We start from the raw sequence: 14,522 nt of genomic DNA on the forward strand, positions 1-14,522 counted from the left end.
CGTCATTCTCCAGATTAGCAAGCTGGACTTGGCCATGCAGCTCAAGTTAGAACTGGTAGCTGTGCCAAAAGTCTCAGAATGGTTAGAGCACTAGCTGCATCAGCAGGTGACAGTGCTGTGAAGACAAAAAAAAGTATGCAGTAAGGCAAAACCAAGCATCAAATGGAAAAGCAATAATGAAGAAACTAAGAATAGGAAAGTATGTTAGTATCATAATGTCATGGCAGCATCTTCTGAAATGGTGCTTACTAAACTGACACAGCTACTAGGAGTTTTCAGATACCATAAAAAATAATGGAACCTACTTATTTTGGTGAATCGGACCATGGATTGTGGTAAGTGTGAAGAAATATATAAAAAAGAGGTACTTCTCATGTTTTGAATGGGCAAATACTACATAGAAGCTTGTATGAAGAACAATTCTCTTGAGTTTGGTTTGGTTTTTGGTTTTTTGGTTTTTTTTCCTCTAAATGATAGAATTTAGTCCCAATGTTCCTAGAGGTCGTTCTTCCATATACCATTTAGCTCCCTGGTTTCTATCACATTCTTTTTTATAGCATTAATTTTAAAATAAGTTGATTGCTGCATAACCACAAAGAATAAAACAACAAAACAGAAAAAAACCAAGAAATGTCTGAATAGAGAATAGTAAACCAGACTACCTGAAGTGTCAAATAGTGTAACTGTGTGTATGTAAGGATAACGTCTTGGCTCAGAGTTGCTTATTTTAAAAGCTAATAATTTAATTGTAACAGGTATTTAATTATATGTTCAGTGAAAAAAATAATGTTTGACTTCCCAAACATTTCTTGCTTATCATTCAGCAATTACTAAATTAGCTCAGACTTGTAGAACCTAAGTGCTACTCCTGTTGAAGTCATGGGCAAAACTACCCTGACTTAAATGAGAGCAAGGCTGAGCTGATAAAAGTTAGATTTTGAAACACATCTTGTGTTCATGTCAGGCCTTATGTCCTTTCCACTAAGTCAATGGGAGTCTTTCCATTCTTTCCATTTCAAAGGAGTCTTTTGAAATCTCAGAAGGTGAAGGCCACAGGCAGCTGTTCAGAGAGCCAGCACGGTATCTGTACACCACCAGCATCTTATATAAGACAGAAGGGAAGTGCATCACAGGATACCTAGTAGCCCTTATATGAGGTGAATTCACTCAAATGTAGAGTATACACCTTTTTTTAGGGGTAATGGAGATTATCATTCCCTTTCAGACGACAGCAATTTAGTCTAAAAAATGTCTGTTCCTGGCTGATGGATTTCTGCTCCTCCTTTCTGCCTCTTGCCTTACTAATTCTCTTAAAAGTAAAGAAATGAAACGAATCCTGTCTTGAATCAGAAGAAAGGGTAATTTTTTGGTTTTTTTTAATTTATATTTTTAATGTAGCAGAGAAATAATATTTGTGGCTGTGGTAAAAAATGCGTGGATTATCCTAAAAATCAATACTATTAGAAAACAATAGAAGCAAGATGTTACCTGGCTGCAAAAACCCAAACCCACTAAAAAAACCCAGCTCAATAAAATCAGTGTCATCTAAGGTCGTAGTAGAATCTAATGACATTCTGCCCCCCTTTGTGACATATAAGGGCTGGGAGGACTGGATGTTCTCTCTGCTCAGCCTAGTACTCAACTCAGCTGCAGCTCAGTTTGCTTCTGGGATAATTTACATGATGGCTGATTGCAGATGTCTCACAGAAACACACACACAGCCAAACCTCCCCAAAATTGGCTTAACATCAGGGATAGCAGAAAATAGCAACATCTAAGAATAGTTACAGGTCCATTGATTTTTAGGGTCTCTCCACAGTTTTTGCTGTGCAGTGTATTCTCATGAAACTCCAAGCTTTCATTAAAAGAAAGAGAGGAAAAAACCCAATTTTCAGTTGTCAGCTGGGTTTAGTCTTGCGTTCAGTACAGAGGTCTTGTACTTACTAGTTATTTTGTAGTGAATATTTAGTGTAAATATATTTTTCATAATTTTTATTTGCTCAGTTATCATAAAGACTAGTAAGTACACATTTTGCATTAATAATATGTAATTATTCAGTGCCCATAACCCATTTCTCTGCAAGTAGATTGACATGGTATTCTTGCTTTCAGTAGAAGGATGATAGGACTTGGAGATTCAAAGACAGTTTACTATTTTGTTTTAGTAACCTTCATTTCTGTAAAATAATGACCTGCATCTACACAACTCTCTTCCTCCTTCCAAATCTTCAAGACTGTCATATTTGGGCTCTCTAAAGTAGCTTGAAAAGGCAGCATTGAAAAGCCTAGGTACTGATATGTTGCCCTCCAACTGTTAAGGCTTGTTGCTAAAGTGTCAGAACTTACTTATTGTTTCCGTGGACAGTGTTTGAATTTCCTTACAAAAGCTAAAATAGTTTTTGGGCATTGGGGTTTTTTTTGTTTGGTTTTTTTTAATGTTTATTTTTAAAGGAAAAACTGTTGGATGAACAGTATTAAGATGGCAATATTCTATTTATACACACAGTGAGTAAAGCAATAGGTAGTAAGAAGCCCTGCAATCATACCCTTACTGTCTCCTTTAAGAGCTTTATCCCTGGGAGTTTTTGCTTGTCTGTGTCTCCTAACACAAATAAGAAATATTCCATCCTGGGAATACTGTTGTCTTTTTGGTCATTACGGGAACTGAACTAAGTCTGCTGTCTCATTTTATATAAGCACCTAAGAGCTTTCAGCTCTACAGTTCTACAGCAGTGCAGCTGCTATGGTCTTCAGAGCCTACCCAAACTAGGAGCTAGATTAAACTGCTTTGGACTTTGTTCATCTATTTTGGTTACTTAAAGTTAGTTTTAATCTCTTTAGTGGTCAGGTTTTTCAACCCTTTTTGGAGTGTTTTGCCCATTACTTAGCCAACTTAATCTGTGAATGTGCAAACACTTTATAGTAAAAAATATATATATTTTTAATCAGGGAAGTTAGAACTAGCTATGTAAATTCAGATGAAGTGACATTTAAAATGGCAACATAAAGTTTGATTCCAAGTTGCAGATGACCGAAGTGGCTTCCAAAGGTTAATTTGTATCTCTCAAAGCTGACTCCTATAATGCTGCACATCTTTTTTTGTGGAAATAGTGAAGGAAAATTAAGTAAGATTTGATGGCTTCTCAATATCTTTACTGTTAGCTAAGATTATAGTTTTTTATAGAAAGGTGGGATGGAGGCTTGCATCTTGGTGCAATAGTCTATGGACCTTGGCTCTGGTGCAAAGATGGCAACCCTCCAGTGAACCTAACACTAAATGTCACCTGAATCCATCATTACCTGATTAAATCATTCACCTTCTTTATATAGGTGAAAGTCTGTGCATCAGCATTTCTTCCAAAGAATATTTTAAGCAAGCAATGATAGTTATCATCCCATTTCCCTGATTTCTTTGTGCTACAGACCAACCGAACTAGTGAGCTAGTATTTTTAGTTCCTTCCAACATGTCTTTTAATCCTGTCATAATGTCATTGTGTAACTATGACAGCCTAACAAGATGGGACAATAAAATATAAACATGCTGAAATCTGAGAACCAGAGGGAAGTTTAAAAGGATACAGATGGTTCTATCTGTTTTATTATCCCTGCTTTCCTTATAGCCTTGTAAATTATATGCCGCATTTAGATTATTAGGGAATAAGAATGAGCATCCTGATGTGCGTGTGGCTATTTCAAGCACACCAGAAATACTAAGAAAGAGATGTGGTTTACAAATCGTATTGGTACAGTGTATGTATCAATGCCATTATAACGATTATAATAGCATTGATCCAACTGGATCTCTACTTGTTATAAGCATCTCTTATGGAAGCTTCTACCCCACTTACAAAGCTCTTTCCAGTTTGAATCTAGAGACATGTGAAGTCTCAGCTAGCAAGCGACTTCTTAAATGTTTCTGTAATGTTTTAATGACTTGTTTTTACTGCTGTGAAAGTAATGTAGTTTGCAGCTTTACAGATTGAGGCTTTCTGTGTGCTCATAAACAAACAGTGACAATTTTCAATGCCGCCTTGGTAGGATGTATCAAAATGAAGCTAGATAAAATACCAGTACAGACACAATGTAGATAGTTCAGTCCCTGAGTTGGGCAACCCTTCGGTGACTTCCAGTCAACAGGCATCTGCCCTATTTGTGTCTTCAAAGCATCGATTCTCTCTTGAGATGACCTAAATGCCCTTCATTTCTGTTGAAGGTAAAGAAGTTGACTTCAGTGGGAATCAAAGCTAGGTGGGCCCTTACAGGTGTCATTCAACAGCCCCTAATATGCAGGTCATATTGAAAATTACTGTGGTTTTTATGATACTGGAAATCCATGTACCTAAATTTTTAGAGGCCAATGCAAAAATGTCATGCAGTCATACCAACCAATGTCACTTTACATTTCAGTTTTCAATTTCCATTCATGTTGCTTTCTGGGAATAAAAGAAAAAGAAATAAAAAATATATTTTAGAATTTTTAAGTATATCATAACTCAGTAACATAGTACACCAGCTTCTTTTGAGCAATTCAACATGGTGATTTCATTTTAAATGTACTTCTAAGCTGACTGAGTCCCTCTGTCAAGTGCCACCTTACACTGTAAAGTTATTTAAAAGCTAGATGCTTCTCCTGAGTTTCTTATTGTAACAGAAAGACAACACAGGCAACAGATGGAAACACATTCCTTCATACATGGTCCTGTCATCTTAAAAAAATGCCTTGGACAACTAGGAACCAAATTTTGAAATGTTCTGTAACTCTGTATGCAATATTGTTTCTGAAATAATCAGAGTGAGAAATTGTGAATATGGTTAACCTTAGGCTTAATCAGCTCCAGATGACATGTAGCAGGATTCATAGGTTTGTAATTCATAGTGCTATCTACAGTATCAAGTGAATCTGTCTTAAGGATTTGTCAGGCAAAACCAGTATCAGTTAGGTTCAGATCCAACCTCATTCCAACTTGACCCTGTTTCTGAAGCCTTATCGAGAAGAGTACTTTTGAAAATATTTGCTCCTACTTAAATTCAATTGAATTCTGACTGCGAAGTAGGAAACAGAGTCTGAAAGAACTGTAACTTATCCTGAGAGAAAATATTTTTACTTTCTTCAGTTCAGCTTTGCTAAGACCTGTAAACATCAAATAGATTTTTAAGTCCATCTGGGACTCTGTCCTTCTTGTCCTAAGTTAGCCTGTTACTCTTTATTTCCAACAGCACCAACTTCTCCTCAGTTTCTCAGGAACTATTCTTTTCTGTTCTGGTTGGATTACATATCAAGGTGTGACCTAACATACTGCAATTCATTCTCTGTGTTGGCTTCAATTCTCCTGTCTCTTTCTAAAACTTCTCTTTTATTAATTCCCAGAAGACTATGACTGTAATCCTGGCTACCTTTCATTTTCCAGAGTTTTCATGCATGCCAGTCCACAGACAAGCAGGTGTATTCCTTTGGGTCGTGTCACTCAGGAAAACAGAGTATGAAGGTGGTACCTGGGGTAAACCTTACTACAGAAACACTTGAATCTAGTGATGCAGTAGCCTCTGTTAAGAATCATGAGAACACTTGCACTTGAAAAACAAGTTTTTTAAAAAAAAGTATTACTTTACAGAAGCTTAAAGAGAAAGCTTGGGAGAAAAATGGGACATTATTGGATATAAATAAAGAGATACCAAAATAGTTTCATGAGCTGATTATAGCATAAAATCATTAAATTGAAGGAATAATTAATTCCCCTCTGTTGCTTTGCTCTTTTTTGCCCCTTTTTTTTTTTTTTTCCCTTTGCTTTCTTGTTTTTTTTTTTCTCTTCTGGACCTACATCCCCACACAGTAAAAGTTTCAGTACTGATTTCTTCAGCATTCTTCCTGCTTTTGTAACTGGCTCATGGGTACTCTTTCCAAACACATTATCACCCCCTATCTCAGTCTTCCTCAGGTCTTTTGCTTGTCCAAAGATTTTCTGAGCGTATTCCAATAGCTCATTAAACTCCTTTTACATCTTCAGTTTTATAATATCACCTGCTATCTCAAGATGAAACGGTATCATATTTTTAGTGAGTCAGTTGCTCTTGATAGGCACAGTGCATTAGAAGTATTTTCTCATCTTTTGGCTGAGATAATAAAATTTAACAAATTAGTAGAGAAAAAGGAACTGTTTTAGAAAAAAACATTCCTCAGTGTATGAGGGGAGAAAAGAAACTCGGGCTGGCATAAATCCCATTGTATTATAGCACTGAGCAATGTGTTTGGGGAGTGAAGATTTGACATATATTTTTATTTTCAAACGTCATACTAATTTACATTACTCAGGCCTTTAACTGCCAAACTGTAAAAGTCCATTATGCTACTGAAAGGAATATACAAATTATCCCCTGGCACTTCAGGCAGGAATTTTACATATATGCTGTTATTCTATCAGCCAGCTAGCTGCACGATTCTATTAAGGAGCAAGTGAGAAAATTATATTGCCTGTAAACTAATTGTACAAAAGACTCTGAAATAAGTAATCAGAGCCCAGTCCTTTCTGAAAACCAGCCAGGAAATATTATAAATTGCTCGATTGTTGCTGTCAGCTCAGTTTAAAGACTCAGAGCTGCCATGTTGATTTTGTTCACCGTATAACACAGCTACCTCTCCCAACAGTTGACAGGACTGGGCAAATTCAACTTACATTCTTAGTAGCTGCTCAGTTTCAGCCTCTAGCATCATGCACTAGACAATTAAATGGTAGAGCTTCCTTCTGAATCTTCCTTTTATTGAAATAAAATGCAGGTCTGAGCATCTTGGATGTAGTGTACCTGTGAAATTGTTTGTATTCCCAAACATCTCTTAAAATATTTTGTTTCCATATTTTTAGTGTATACAAGTAGATAAAATGTTATGAGAGCTCTAATGACCCGTGATGTACAGTAAACTTAGTTTTTTTACCAAAAATATATAAACTAATACTTTGAGTGCCAGGTAAAACACACTTTGAGTATGATAGATATCTAGGTATGTATCCACGGCAAAATTCAGTGAATTATTTTGTTGTTTTTTTTTTTTTTTAATGAAAAATTCACTGACAGAAATTGAGTCTATCCATGGGGATATTTGATAAAATACTGCGTTCGTATGTGAAGTGGTGACAAAATTTTAGTTTCCTTGAGCTCTTACCATGGTCTGCCCACATTCTAAAATGCTGAAACACTTTAGGGGAACCAGCCGGGGCTGTTGGCTAAGAGGTGGATTTTTGCTGCAGCAATAAATCCAGTTACCGTAACTCTACTGAGTTCTTTGGAGTAACTCTTTCCCACATCTCCCAAATTTGTTTTCTAACATCAAAAATTAAGATTGAACATCTGCTGTGAAGTATAATTCATTAAAGTAAAGCAGCCTAAACTGATAGCAGAGGATTTTCCCTCTAAGCTAAAGTACTGGAATCTAAGTGACTAGGATAATAGCTGCTTTTAGAGTTGTCTAGATAGCAAGAATTTGCAAGGAAAATGAGTTATGTTGTCTGTGCGTAATGTGCTGCGCTAAGACCCTTGCCACGTTTCACGGAATTTTACGCAAAAGTGAAATGTCAGCATATTGATTCGAATTATCTAATTAGGGAAATAAACTATCTTGCTTATTTTTCTGGGCTTGAATACTACTTTTTGGTGTCAACATCTGTACCTTTATCATTTGTGCCTTTACACAAGGGTTCTGGCTATAGTGGGAGTGCTCTGCTTGCCTCAGTGCAAAGCTTTGCTGCTTGAAGTTCTGTATTGTAATCTCAGTCTTGTTTTTGATCAAGATTGTTTCTGACCTTGAGCAAAGATTGCTTTTATCCTGTGCAAGGCATTTCTGATTCAGTGTTTCCTTTTTTTAAGTAAGGGTGGTAATATATTTATTACTATAATAGGATGAAATTAATTAGGTACAATTTGTGAAAGGCTTTGAAGGTCTACCTGTGTGGCGGTTGTGCCTCCATAAGAATGCCTCTTTAGAATGTGAGAGGATAATGTGACTCTTTTCTTAAGCTTGCCCTTATCATCCTTTCCTTCCAGAAGTGTTATTCCCTAACTTTGCTAATGCGTATCTGAAGGAAGTTTTAGTAAGAACTGTTGTGCTGAAATTCTCTCACTGTATCCTTCAGTTTCTTAAATAGCTTTCTTCTCAGGAGTTAAGGAAGGGGAAGAGGACTAAACTGAAGTTTAATTTTTGTCAACAAGAACCATTAGTGTTCAGTCATACTGAGGATCTGTTTTACTTGTCAGCATTGCTAAGTCAGTCATGCAGCAGTGTTCAGGAGGAAGTAAGCCCACAAAAGCCTGGAGAGGTTGTGCAAAGTACGCTGGTTGTATTGGCAGAATATACATTGCACCATGAAGACCTCCTTTATCATAAATAGTTAACCAATTTTCAATAGATGTAAGTGGTTTAAGTATTGCTTCCTGTTGAATTAGCAGTTGCTCAGCATTTGAGTCTTTGTGCAATCCTGCAATCCACTAATGTGATATTTAATGAGGAGACATCAGTCTGGAGAAAGGTAGTCAATATAAATCAGTGTTTACAAAGTGTGATTAACTCTGAAATATTTCATCAATGCTGTGGTCCCAGGCACAGTCTATGCTAATTATTAGAACCTGTGCATGTTTCAGGGGACTTTGACGGACCCTGAGTGCAGCAAACATGGAGCAGCAAAATTGCAATTATGCTCGGACTGTCTCTGATGACAATTTATGCATTTGGTGTGATGACCTCTTGCTTCCCAAGAGGGCAATAAACAGAATGCATTTTCATTAAGATACTAATGCACTTAATCACAGGGGGAAAGGGTTAGAAAATAAAGAAATACCTTTAAAGCAAGGCGTGACAGACTGATGGGGAAGATCAGTTTCCTGGTGAAATTTCTGACTGCTGCAAAGTCTGTCATACTAATCTGGTCATGGGCAGTAGGATGCATGGATGGGCAGATTAATAAGCTGAACTAAGCTGTTTAATCAGAAGTGCAGTGGTAGTAGGGTAAAAGATAAGATGTTCTCGCACTTTGACTTGGATACTCAAAGATGTGAAGAAAATTACTCATATATATTTTACACATTAACTTTCAGGATTTTTTTTTTTCTTATTTTTGAGGATAAATAATACGTACTAAGCAGTAACAAAAAAGACCTCTTGAAAACAGTGCTTTGCTCAAGAGTGGCTTACATTTCTGGATCCAGCTTATTCTAGGCCTTAAGGAGAGTTGAGAGAGGCAAAGGTGATCGTGTCTCCCAGTTTTTGTTATTCTGACAACTTGGTAGGAATGATCCTGTTTCGGGTGCCTCTAAGTATAAGAACTCTGTCTACAAAGTGTAGAGAGAAGGGGAGATGTCCTGGCTGAGAGATGGGACTTGGCAGCCATAGGTTGTGCTAGATGTGATGATAGCAATGCCGGTGAGCCCTGCCTGGTACACTGTGCATGCTGTTGTGGAAGAAGGGTGAAACTCTGTAGTAGCTGTTAGAGTTGATTGTGCAATAAAGCACAACAGTCTTCTTTTTGTATTCTAGACAAAGAAAGACTGATAAAATTGGTGGAGGAAAAAGGAAACAAAGAGTACTTGGGCCAGAATCCTGAGCATGTTGTCTTGGTACAGACAATAAATGACAAAATTTCCTCCTCCTCCCAACAAGAATAACCTATGTGAAAGATTTTACTAGTGACTGTGTTTGGAGCCAGACACAGACTCAAATTCATTGTGATTTTGTATTTTTATTTTTTTTCATGCAGCTGTCTAGCTTTAAGAAAAGAGAAAGAAAAGCTTATCCTTTAACTCAGCTTTTCATTTTTACTTGAAAGGTTTTCTGTTTCTGTAGCACTATTTACTATTGATATAGTCCAAAAATGAAACAACAGCAATTGTATGAGTAGTTCATATACTCATTGTGTTGGTTAATCAGAGATTCTGAATACCTCTCTTTTCCTGTACTCTCTTTCACAGGTAACATAGAATACAGCTGCCCAGCAACAAATGAATGTGAAATCACAAAGCGCAGACGCAAGTCTTGCCAAGCTTGCCGCTTCATGAAGTGTCTAAAAGTTGGCATGCTGAAAGAAGGTAAGACCGATCAAGTCAATATATATCTCTCTGCAAATGCATGCAACAATTGTAGGGCAGTCAGGAGAGAAGAGAGATCGGTAAGTGTTCTAATCCATTATTGTAAAGGCAATTTTCATGTATACTTGCTTTTGCTGACAGTCTGTTCCTGAGATATGGAATCGTGATGTATCTACATAGAGTTGTTCTTCTCTGGAATACTTCTGTCTGCATATAGTACAGCAAAATATACCCCCTCATTTTCCTTAACACTTTGTGATCATGAGTTCTCAAAGATTTCTTTCTGGCAGAAGTACACAATGTGCCTTCTTTTCCCTGTTTTTACCCAGTCTTCATTTCATCAGGACAAACAAAAGGTTTACTTCTCAGTTAAATTAGTGTAAATATTGAGTATGTCTCCTGAAGTTCCTCTAGTTACACTGAAGCAAATAGTGGCATACAGAAGAGGAGAATCCATTCCTCCCCCCGCCTTTTTTTAAGTGCGTTAGAACCCCCGCCCCTCACTGTAAGTATATATTGAGTATTTTAATTCATCAGTTACATTTTCAAGATATTTAATAAGAGGAAAATATACGAAAATGTTTCCAGGAAACAGTGCTATCTCATCTGGAACCTGATTCATCTATGTTACAGAAAGTGGCAATTCTTTAAATCTCCATAGCCTGCTACGTACTTCTATTGCTGTTAAAGTATATGGAAAATATACTTCTATATGCATGTATTGTACACGTTATTATTGTAGTGCCTTGTTATACTGAGAAAGAATAACAGAAGATGTCGAGGACTTCTGAGCTAGGTAACCTTTTAAAATAAAATCAATGTAATGTTTTCTAAATATTATCTCCAGTGGAGACTACTTTGTGTTAAACAACCACTTTAAAATTGTCCTGTGCAACTTTGCCTTGTCAGTGCTCAAAAAGTTGGCTTTAATAATGGCTGACTTTTTGCAAATCATTTGATAGCAATTTAAAACAGGTTTACACAGCTATCAAGGTAAAATCCAGGAACAACGTAGACCAGTGGAGAGATGATGGACAAATTAGGCCTATCACGCACCTACAGACATATTCTTATTGGATTATACTTACTAAGAATAAACCTTGTTCTGTGCAACTGCTTTGGCAGATGCTATGATCCTGTGAGCCAAATCCTGCTGTCCTTAGTCTTACTTGAGCAAAACTCCTGTCAGATTCAATGGGGATTTTGCTTCAGTAAGAATGGCAGGATTTGACCGTCTCTTCCAGTGGCAATGGGAGGGTTCTTTACTTGCCAAAATCCTCACATAACTGACCACTGGGAACAGTTACTTAAGGGTTAAATTGTGATGCTTAGATAAACTGTAGAAAGAAAGCAATGTCTGAGTATGGCACCTTTTGAAAGGAGCTGTGCTCTTATCTTTTTAATTCAGTAAGACTCGGTATCACTAGTAAACTAACATATATTAAGCAACTTCTTTGGAAATGAAACAGTGCTACCAAGAGTACATACAGGTGAATTGGTCTGACGTTTTCTTTTAAACTTTGGTGGAACCATTGCACATCCATTACCATACATGTTTAGAAATCTTGTCTGTGTGCAGCTCCTGGGGCTGCATGAGGAAATTAGTGACTCTTCTATAAATGAGTAATTAATTCAGTTACCAAAGTTGTGCACAAATTTACTATGTTTCTGCATGTGGTTTTTGGTAACTGAGATAAATTAGATGATTCAGAAGCACATTATGAATTAGATTTTTTTGTATGAATGATCATTGTCCATGGATGCAAATCACTTCCTCAAGTTTCCTCGATCAGAATTAGCCTACCGAAAAAGTACGTCTCTTTTTCTGGAAGTTCTACAGTGACAAAATAAGTACTACCTTTGAAAAGAAAGTTCCTTTGTTAGGCCCACTCCTGGGCACATCACAGTTCTTCCACTCTTATTCTGCAATTTTTTCTGTCAAAACACAAGAAGATTTCTACTCAGTTTTAATTATTGTCTTTTCATCTGGGGGAAAGTTAGCTTTTCTGGTATTGCTTACCTACCACCTGATAGGACAACCTAAAAGGAACCTAAGAGGGTTTTTCTGTTTTCTTTCCTGCTTTAGTGGCCACTTTTAGTTTTGAAACCATATTGATTCATTGTACATTTTTAAGGACTTTACTTGGAATAGAGATTATTTTTTTCTTTTGTTCTTGTAGAAGGGAAAGTCTGGAGATGAGTGTTCGGCTTTGACCACATTTTTTATGCACAGAATGAAGAAAGATTATATACTTATTCCTTTCATGTGTAGGGTGGTGTAAATTTATTGATTAGCATGGGTTTACTCTGAGCTGAACTAATTCCTGCTGTATCTTAAATGTTTCTTTATGTACAGACAAGGATTTCAGTCCCATGCAGCATGTCAGAGATCATGCTGCAGTAAATCTATTCAAATGTAAACCTGTTCAATTCAATTACCAGTTTATAATAAAATTTGCTGCTGCAGCCTCCACGTTTGTCACAGCAGTCTCTACATGCTGATGGCACAGCATGCCTGGAAATTGACAGCCTAAATCTATTTACAAAAAAATTTAGTTGCAGGCCTGAAATAAAATCAAGTTTAAGCAGCTTTGAGAGGAGCATCATATTCCTTACAGGTACTTCTGCACATCTGCCAGTGTGCAACTTCTCCAGAAATCTTCTCCTGTTAGTGGGGATTTTTTTTCTAGAAATTTTTCTTAACAAACAGTTTTTAAATTTAATCTGAAGTGAAACTATTATTATTATTATTATTATTATTATTATTATTATTATTATGCTTACCTTCATATTTGGAAGGACTTTATTACATTGCGGTTTTCTGAGTTGTCTTGTAAAAGTCATGATAGAAATCTCAGTGCCTGGGAAAAGATCCTGAGTTTCATTTTACCTGTTAGAGCAAGATCCAAAATGCACTTATAGCAAATACACAGAGTGGCTTCTCTTATGGCAGATGCAAGTCAAATCTTTTATTGTAGGAAGATAATGGTGTTTTTCATCAAACATCTGGTGTTTCTGTGAGAAAGCTAGCGTTAGGATTTTTGGGCTACGTGTTGGAATCTGACCCTGAGAGGGAATTGGGTTTATGGTCGCCTGTAATAGAGCACGAATTGGGAAATTTCTGTGTGTATTCTCAAGGATGTCAGTGGGACACAGGCAGCAACACCCAGATCAAGATTCTTAGCAATTTATAAGTCATAGGGCAGAAGCTAGACAACGAAGGGTAAAGCAATGTCATACTGGGCTGAGCTGGAGTAGGATTGAAGTCCTAGATCTGAATCTGCATCTCCTGTTGAGCAGCACAAGACAGTTACTACAGGCTGATCCAGAGGAACGCTTCATTTTGATTTAGCACATGGACTGTTATTTTGAAAACATAAGTCTACGTGTATGGATGTCTTTTGAATATTGAAGCATTCAGCAGATGCTGATGAACTTTTAAGGACATAACGAACACGAGGGTGTCACAGAATCACAGAATCACAAGGTTGGAAAGGACCCATTGGATCATCGAGTCCAACCGTTCCTAACACTCCCTAAACCATGTCCTTAAGTACTTCATCCACCCGTTCCTTAAACACCTCCAGGGAAGGCGACTCGACCACCTCCCTGGGCAGCCTGTTCCAGTACCCAATGACTCTTACTGTGAAGAATTTTTTTCTGATATCCAACCTGAACCTCCCCTGACGGAGCTTCAGGCCATTCCCTCTAGTCCTGTCCCCTGTCACTTGGGAGAAGAGCCCAGCTCCCTCCTCTCCACAACCTCCTTTCAGGTAGTTGTAGAGAGTAATAAGGTCTCCCCTCAGCCTCCTCTTCTCAAGGCTAAACAACCCCAGCTCTCTCAGCCGCTCCTCATAAGACTTGTTCTCCAGCCCCCTCACCAGCTTTGTTGCTCTTCTCTGGACACGCTCCAGAGCCTCAACATCCTTCTTGTGGTGACGGGCCCAGAACTGAACACAGTATTCGAGGTGCGGTCTCACCAGTGCCGAGTACAGAGGGAGAATAACCTCCCTGGACCTGCTGGTGACCCCATTTCTGATACAAGCCAAGATGCCATTGGCCTTCTTGGCCACCTGGGCACACTGCTGGCTCATGTTCAGTCGGCTGTCAACCAGCACCCCCAAAATATCATATTTTCATTTACTTTCTTAGGTAATGGTTATTAGCAGCACAGCAGAATACACTTAAAGAGGAAATTTTACATATTTCTATTTTTAATTTCATGTGTCAGTATTACGAAAAATCAGGTTTTCAAGGAACATAGTTGGTTCTTCTCCTGAAATACAATTTTTTTGACTGTGCTTATATTTTGGTGGATCCTTGCAGGTTCACAAGAGCATATGAAACAACGTAAAGATTTGTCTGTATCTAGGGAGAACCTTTTCAAATGTTTGCTTAGTGTTTTCTTTAAATAATATTGTAATTGATAAAAGAGAGTGGGGGTGTGGGGGTG

General features: G+C 37.5%; 1 protein-coding gene across 15 annotated transcripts in view; it reads left to right on the forward strand.

Moving 5' to 3' along the window:
• Positions 1–14,522, forward strand: part of ESRRG (estrogen related receptor gamma) — a 400,770-nt gene that overhangs the window by 273,183 nt on the left and 113,065 nt on the right. For all 15 annotated transcript variants that reach the window (XM_054061956.1, XM_054061966.1, XM_054061959.1 and 12 more), the window contains one exon: positions 9,953–10,069. In XM_054061956.1, the coding sequence (XP_053917931.1) occupies positions 9,953–10,069 (117 nt within the window). The remainder of the gene's footprint in view (positions 1–9,952; positions 10,070–14,522) is intronic.

The sequence above is a fragment of the Cuculus canorus genome, chromosome 3 (genome assembly GCF_017976375.1).
Source record: "Cuculus canorus isolate bCucCan1 chromosome 3, bCucCan1.pri, whole genome shotgun sequence".
Taxonomy (NCBI): Eukaryota; Metazoa; Chordata; class Aves; order Cuculiformes; family Cuculidae; genus Cuculus; species Cuculus canorus.